Here is an 8,365-nt window from a genome sequence, read left to right as displayed (position 1 = left end):
TGATGAGGTTCCTCACACCATCACCCTCTACTTCCTGTGTGGGAGCCAATTCTGCACCCATCTACACCCTGAACTGCCACTTCTTTTAGTTTGATGCCCACCTCTCATGTGGCACCTAAGTCAGTCAGTCATTTTCCAACCCGCTATATCCTAACACAGGGTCACGGGGGTCCGCTGGAGCCAATCCCAGCCCCACATCAATGATACCATCTGCTCCACTCTGGTCGTGTCCTCTCGTTGCTTCCTCATAGAATTCCAGCCTGTTAGTAAAACACGACCTCCCACTTCTAACCGCTCGCTGACAGTTCAGTAAAACTCCTGGTCTTGCCATGCGCTGCTCTGTCTTATCCTTAATTTCATGTCTTCCTCCTAGCTTGCTGAACGAGCTGCCCACCTCCATTTGAAATTCTGACTCCCTCAGTGTGTTTAAGAATCAGTTGAATGTTCTCTCGTTTGGTGAATTTCCCTCAGATATTCGCTGTTGGGTTTTATTGTCTAGGAATCGTAACGCGCAGGTGTGATGTTCTGAGCTCTTCACTTGTGATGATTGCTGGTGTCACCTCGCCCTGTCACACTTGTTCCTAAACAGTCCCCCAGGCTGATATTTACTTTTAGATATTGTTTTATATTTATGTTGGTAAGCCCAGTTATGTAAAAACGTCTGTAAAGCATGTAGATGTAAATGGTTGTGCAGAGAAACGCCGTTCAAAGCCCCCCCGAAGCCTGCGTGTTGTCCTTCTAATGTGGTGAAAAAGACCCACAAATCGCCGTTGAATTTCTGGGTTTCCCCAGCGCCGAGGGTCACGCCCCCTACCAAGACCCCGCCCCACACGTACATATTCCCCTCGTGTGACCACGCCCATTCAGGAAACGCGAAGTGTCTCCATTTGGTCGGGCAGGCGCCTTTTTAGACACGCGAGGAAAACTTTTATTTTTTTTTCCTCGCTCCACGTCGATGACAGATTTTTATTGAAACAACGATGGGCTAATAAATCCTAGACGAACGTCTGGACGATACTTCAGTTTGATTTTCCTTCGTATTTGTTCGAGAATAGCGGCATTCGCCGCAGGTACCGCTGTAAGGTAAGTGACGTTCACTTTTAACAATTCCACCTTCAAGTCGCTCGCCTCAAAGTGCGCCTTGCTGTTGCCTTTCCGAGCGCCGACAACTCCGCCGTCTTTTCGAATCTTTAACTTCAAAGTTTGTCGTGCGAAGGTTTTGAGTGCGCGTGCGCTCCAGTGCGGCGGCCCTTTTCGAAAGCCAATGACGTGACGTCACGACGGCGCAAGTTTCAGCTTGTGGAAAGAAGGCGGCGTGTGCCTCACGTACGATTTAAAAAGAGAAAAACAAATTTAAGAAACAAATTAAGACAAACCAAAGCAACAGAACTTTTGGATCAGGGTGTCAGACATTTTCGGTCACGTGAAAGAAAGACGACGGTGCCCTTGTTCCTTGGCTCTTAAAAAAAGAAAATGCCAGTTTGGGCCCAGACCTCCTCGGCCTCTCGTACCGGTGAGGCCGCAGCTCCCCGTCGCCGAATCTTGGCGGAGCTGTTGGAGTTACGAAAGGCGTCCAGTTTTCCGTCCGTCTGCTGTATGAGAGCGCCGAGTCATTTTTAAGGAGGCTTTTGTTAACGAATGAAGCGAGAAAGTGTTTGTGGCGCCAGGCAGATGCGATTTTATACCTCATAAGTTGTCTTTTTTTCTTTAAAAATTTTTTTTTTTTTATTTTATTTTTTTTTCTCCAGCCTTTGGAGTTTTTTTTTTTTTGTTGTTTTTTCTGTCCACCCTGGCCATCGGACCTCACTTATTCTATGTTAATTAATGTTGACTCATGTTTATTTTTTATTGTGTCTTCTATTTTTCTATTCATTTTGTAAAGCACTTTGAGCAACATTTTTTGTATGAATATGTGCTATATAAATAAATGTTGATTGATTGATTTAAAAATGATAACGTGTATATAGTGCCGCGCGAAAGTATTCATCCCCCTCGGTGTGTGTTTGGCTTTGTCGCATTACAACCCAGAATTCAAGTGGATGTTTGGGGGTCTGATTTACACAGCGTGCCTACCACTTTGAAGGTGCAAAATACTTTTTATTGCAACAGAAACAATAATCAAGACCAAAGAAACCGAAATCCTGACTGTGCAGAGGCCTTCACCCCCGCACTTCCCAGACAATATGCTCGTAGACAATGGGAAAGGCGCTATATAAATAAAATATATTCTTATAAATACGTTGTAATGCCCCCTTTTGCTGCCATTCCAGCTGCAAGTCTCTTGTCTCCATTAGTTTAGCACATCTCACCACTGGGACTGCCGCCCATTCCTGAAGGCCAAACTGCTGCAACACCTTCAAGTCTGGTGGTTTGCGTTGGTGTCCAGCCATCTTTAAGTCATGCCACAGATTCTCCATTAGATTGACGTCTGGGCTTTGACGATGCCAGTCCAAGGTATTTCAGTGTTCGATCCCTCCGGTGTCACTTTAGCAGTAGGTTGAGGGCCTTTCGTTGTCCTGCTGGAAGGCGAACCTTCATCGCAGACTCAAACAGGTTTTCCTCAAGAATTGCCCTGTGTTTAGTGCCGTCCATCTTTTCTTCAATCTTGACCAGTTGTCCTGTTACCTACAATGTGATGCTGTTACCACCACCATGCTTCACAAAGGTGCTCTTGGGGCGATGGCAAGTTTTGGGTTTGCGTCACACATGATGTTTACCACGATGGCCAAAAAGTCAGTTTTAGTCTCACCTGACCAGAAAACCTTCTGCCACGTTTGGAGAGCCCGCCACATGCTGGCTGGCTGGCTTATTTCTGCCCACAGCGCACTCCACCTGACACTTTAGAGTGCGGTCTGATCTGCTGTGTGAATGCATGACTCACTTATGGTGTAAACATGCGTGTGTGGTAATGTCACCTGATTGGTACGCCAACTGGATTTGCTGCATTCAAAAAAAAAAATGAGCCAAAGTGTTTTATTTAACTCTTTTAGGGCTAATTATTATTATTTTTTTATTTTGTCCCAAGCCTGAATATTTTTCCAAAAAGTTCTAGTTTTCTAATAAGTAATGATTTCACAAATAAATCGGCATAAAATACTTATTTATGACAAATGTCACTCTGTTTTATGTTGCATGAGCCCCTGCAGTGTGTAAATTCAGAAAGTCTTTGTCTCCTCACTCATAAGCTGAAAGGCTCTTTGTGGAAGAAAAAAATTAAAAACGGCTTGAAGCGGTCAAGTGGCTTGGAATCCGCATTGTGCCAACACGCCATGTGGTTCGGTGAACTCCGGTAGCCACGGATCTACGTCTGTGTGGTCTTCCCAGGGCGAACGTTTCCGTTCTACCATTAGCGTGTTCAGCCCTACAGCTGATGCAATTACCTATCTTTCATATTTGATTTCCAGATCATTTGCATCAAAATCAGAGTTCAATAAGTCACACTTCAATTCAGCAATAATAATACGCAGAGTGTTTTTGCTTTGCTCTCTTGCCGTTCTAGACAACGTTTACTCTGCACTACTCACACATACATGCATTGAATTGATGTCAAGTTATGGCGTTATTTCAGTGCCACTATTCTGAGCGCATGTAAAAAAATATTGCAAGTGTTGCATTTTGAGGAGAAATTTATTTTGAGCGTACAAAAGCTGAATTTGAGTGAACAAAATTCATTGCTGCGTGCAAAAAATGTATTTCAGTGTTTGCACTTATCCATATACACACACACAATAGCACCCCTCTCGCTCAGTTTTTCATTTGCGCTTGCTGCAATGTTGCTAGCGCTCACAACATTCTCTGCTGCAGCGCTCAACTCTCTGTACACCGTTATAAGTGTGCCACAAAACCAACCAATCACAGACTTGGTTTCAAAATTCTGATTGGCTCTTACGGTCTCCAATCAGCTCGCTAGCTGCTGCATTCTGGAAACAGTCCGAAATGTAGCTAAATCCAGCTAAACTCAATTAAACCCCAATTTGCGGATAATATCTTTAATTATTTTATTTTAAAATATATTATTTGTTAAGACTATCGTTGGTGTAGTATAATGTAGTTGCATTATACAACCATGCCAACTGACTCTCCAAATTATATTTGAGTAGCTCTCTTTTATGTCGTCGAATACTGAACAGCAGCACGAAAACAACATGTCCCGGCCACATGTAAGTAATATAAAATCATTTTGTACATTATTATTACATCTGCCATCTCTTCTTTGGCTGCAGAGTAAATCAAAACTCCCTCTATCTGCAAGAAGCGAGGCTGAGTGGACAGTGTTTCCGGTGTCCGGAATGCAGCAGCTAGCGAGCTGATTGGAGACCGTAAGAGCCAATCAGAATTTTTGAAACCAAGTCTGTGATTGGTTGGTTTTGTGGCACACTTATAACGGTGTACAGAGAGTTGAGCGCTCGCAGCAGAGAATGTTGTGAGCGCAAGCAACACATTGCGAGCAAGCGCAAATGAAAAAACTGAGCGAGAGGGGGTGCTATTGTGTGTGTGTATATGGATAAGCGCAAACACTGAAATACATTTTTTGCACGCAGCAATGAATTTTGTTCACTCAAATTCAGCTTTTGTACGCTCAAAATAAATTTCTCTTCAAAATGCAACACTTGCACTTGCAATCTTTTTTTACGTGCGCTCAATATTTTTTTACGTGTGCTCAGAATAGTGGCACTGAAATAACGCCATATCAAGTCAACGAGTCTTAACAGTCCTCCAAGCAAAGAGGGTCTACCTGTAACGTAATGGTCAGATTTATCGACGTTTACAGCTTTTATCGCCCTCTCGACCTGCATGTTGACTTTTGTCGGCATATGCCCTCAACTCCTTGTGTCGACAAAAGTCGACATCCACCCTAAAAGAGTTGAGGGGTATGTTAGCTGACCTGAATGTGAATGTTTTAAAGATACTTGTACAGCTGCTGTACGTTGTGCGGTCACTGCCAGATTAAGTCTGTTCTGCTTCTTGCTATGTAGTACAGATTGGGTAGCGACAGGGACAGCCAACCCGAGTACTTAACATTGATCCCATGCATCACAGGCCCTGTGGGTGTGTGTTAGTCATAGTGATAGGAGCTTTGGAAATGCAGAGAGAGATAAATGACTCGTGTAGACGCGGGGGATAATTATTTTACATTGGCATGGTGGCGCAGTGGTTGGCACTGCAGTGCCTTACAACACAGGTCACTAATTGATCTTACATAGTTGGCAGATGCTTTACAAGCCTCGGGGTGACTTAATAGACCATTATAATTCACCCAAAACTCGTTCAGTTTCTTCTTCCCCATTGACTTCAATGCATTTTTGCAGCTGAGTTCAACGAACGTCCCGACCATTTCCACATTTTTGCCAGACTTGAGGCAACGCAACTTAAGCAGGGTTTACTCAGTACTACTGGCTGCATATACGTTAGCAGCACTAGCTCTGGTGCGGCCTGCACCTAACTGACGAGCTCTTTTGCGTAGACGCACACCTGTTCCTGTTGTGTCAGCAGGACTACACGCTGTGAGCTTCTTTTCTTCAGAGTGGAAGGCGCACGTCTAGGCTACTTTGGTGGCTTTCTAAATTTACCACGTCCTCCTCAATTGTGGCATCATTCCTGATATTGCTGTGGCTGCCTTTAAGACCGCTGATGATGCTGAGCTTTACGTTCCTCTTGCTCGGCGTGCGCTGCACAGCCTTAACTGGAAGAAGCTCAAACTGAAGGTACAAGTACGCAGTTAAAAGAAGCAAAAGAACAGGTGGCCCTCATGTTAGTACCTGTCACCTAACTGGACAGTACAGGCTGCAAGTGTACACGCTGGTCACTGCAGGGCCAATTGGTCCACATCTCAGCTGGAAAATCGTATGAGCATCCCTTATCTACGATGGAGCGTTCAATCAGCAGAAAAGTTTTTATGATCGATTTTTCGTGTTTCAAGTCCCAACTTATATGTGAGTATATACAGTAAAAAAAAACAAACTATACAAACATAAATGGCAACAACCAAATTTGTGAACGCACCTCCCTCCCCACATCCCCACAAATGCAATGTGTAAATAAAACAAAGAAACCCCTTCTCCGCAGACAGACCCCCAATTCCAGGCAGTTTCCAGATCCCTATAATATTATTAATCCATTTTCCTTGTTCTCTTTTCCCCAGAGTCTCCAAACGCGCCGCCCCAGATAAGCAAGGATCGCTCTTCTCTCACCCACTTTAATTTCTCCTGAGTGTCCCATTTCTTTCTACTTCAGAGTGGGTCGGCTGGCAAAGTCTTCGAGGTGGCCACCTTCATAAGCAGGTGAGACAATCCTTTCTGTGGCTGTGGATAGTCAATGTTTGACGTTTTTTTTTTTGTTTTTTTCCCGTTTATCAGTATGTGTTGAAAATCTTTTTATTTTTTCCACCCCTTCTTGCCATTTGAGGCCTTTATTTGTATCCTGGCATCCTTTCTCCATGACAACCTTTGGAAACCACAGCAACAGACCACTCCCTCCCAAAGGTGTTGTTTACGACCATCTGCCCAATGCGCCTGATTTAACGTCCCAAACAACCTATTAAGGGTGCATAGGCAGCAGCAGGGTTGACATTGAGGCAAATGCAAATTTAGTTTAGCATTTATGTGGCAGTGCCACAAAAGAAAGTAAATGATGGTAAGAGAAGCGAGGGAACACTTAAATTAAAATTCTAGAAGTAGCGGGACAGTGTTCCTGATCATTTCTACCATCTTTGAACACTGATGAGCAATTCCGTATGAACGCTTCAGTCCACATCTTATCCTCGGCTGTTCAAAACTTCAGTTGTTTGCCAGCTGAACCCGCTGCATATGTAAAGACGTGAAGGCTGCCATTAATGGGCGGTCGAAAAATCGAGAGTACACCTTATGAGAAGGATTTAGGAGTCATAGTGGACTCCAAGCTATCAACTTCCAAACAGTGTTCAGAAGCCATTAAGAAGGCTAACAGAATGTTAGGTTATATAGCACGATCTGTGGAGTACAAGTCCAAGGAGGTTCTGCTCAGCCTTTATAATGCACTGGTGAGGCCTCATCTTGAGTACTGTGTGCAGTTTTGGTCTCCAGGCTACAAAAAGGACATAGCAGCACTAGAAAAGGTCCAGAGAAGAGCGACTAGGCTGATTCCAGGTCTACAGGGGTTGAATTATGAGGAAAGATTAAAGGAGCTGAGCCTTTACAGTTTAAGCAAAAGAAGATTAAGAGGTGACATGATTGAAGTGTTTAAAATTATGAAGGGAATTAGTACAGTGGATCGAGACTTGTATTTTAAAATGAGCTCATCAAGAACACGGGGACACAGTTGGAAACTTGTTAAGGGTAAATTTCGCACAAACATTAGGAAGTTTTTCTTTACACAAAGAACGATAGACACTTGGAATAAGCTACCAAGTAGTGTGGTAGACAGTAAGACGTTAGGGACTTTCAAAACTCGACTTGATGTTTTCTTGGAGGAAGCAAGTGGATAGGACTGGCGAGCTTTGTTGGGCTGAATGGCCTGTTCTCGTCTAGATTGTTCTAATTCTAATTCTAATTGTGTTATTCCTGTTGGCGTACTGGCAGTGCGTCCCTCTTAGGCAGCTTAATTGATTGAGCACAGACTTTGAATCACAGAAGTCCAGGTGGGCTTCACAACATACCTGGGTAGAGAGATGAAAATGACTTCAGAGCAGCAGTTAGCACGATCTCCATGTCACCTGAAAGAGAGCTTGAATTGTGCCACAGACTTTGGGTGGGAACTGACTCGGCATGTTCACAACTCTTCTTTCTGTTTGAAATTTGTAGACCCTCGCTGACAGTGGATTACGATGGACCCTCGTGTACTCCATGAAGTGGATGAGGATTTAGGGTCAGATGAGATCTCTGCCCTCAAATTCCTCTGCCTTGATGTCATTCCAAAAAAGAAGCTGGAGTCCATAGAAGACGGCAAAGATCTCTTTCTGAGACTGAAAGACAAAGGCTTTGAAGATCATCTTTTTGTAGTGGAGCTCCTGTACACAATTCAGAGGTTTGATCTCCTGAAGCACTTTAATTTGACCAGGGAGCAAGTCGGCAAGCAGCTTCTGATCCCAGGAAACGCAAAAATATCTGCCTTCAGGTGAGTGAAGCCACGGTGAGCTCTTTATGATTTAGTTATTTGGTTTTTATCTGTTAGTGGTGCATGCCTGGCCTGTCGCTTCTAACTCAAAGCATGGACATGGATTAAGGACTGTGAAAAGAGGTCCACTGGTTAAGTCCTCCAGATAGTTTAACAATTTAATGACACCATGTTGTTAGGAATTGGTTCAGGTCAGGAGGTTGTGTGAACGAGTAGACCGATTGGCCAACAGTCTTTAAGTCAAAGCCGAGTCCAGAGAGCCAGATCTATAAGC

At 43.9% G+C, this 8,365-nt stretch overlaps 1 protein-coding gene across 1 annotated transcript in view; it reads left to right on the top strand.

Moving 5' to 3' along the window:
* The first annotated feature begins 852 nt into the window (after positions 1 to 852).
* LOC120531926 (caspase-8-like) overlaps positions 853 to 8,365 on the top strand; it is a 30,473-nt gene continuing 22,960 nt past the window's right edge. The window contains exons 1-3 of the mRNA XM_039757794.1: positions 853 to 1,083; positions 6,143 to 6,281; positions 7,779 to 8,091. Of these exons, the coding sequence (XP_039613728.1) occupies positions 7,802 to 8,091 (290 nt within the window). The 5' untranslated portion in view covers positions 853 to 1,083; positions 6,143 to 6,281; positions 7,779 to 7,801. The remainder of the gene's footprint in view (positions 1,084 to 6,142; positions 6,282 to 7,778; positions 8,092 to 8,365) is intronic.

The sequence above is a fragment of the Polypterus senegalus genome, chromosome 6 (assembly GCF_016835505.1).
Source record: "Polypterus senegalus isolate Bchr_013 chromosome 6, ASM1683550v1, whole genome shotgun sequence".
NCBI lineage: Eukaryota > Metazoa > Chordata > Cladistia > Polypteriformes > Polypteridae > Polypterus > Polypterus senegalus.
Note: the sequence above shows the minus strand (reverse complement) of the source record. Positions and strands in the feature narration are given on the sequence as shown.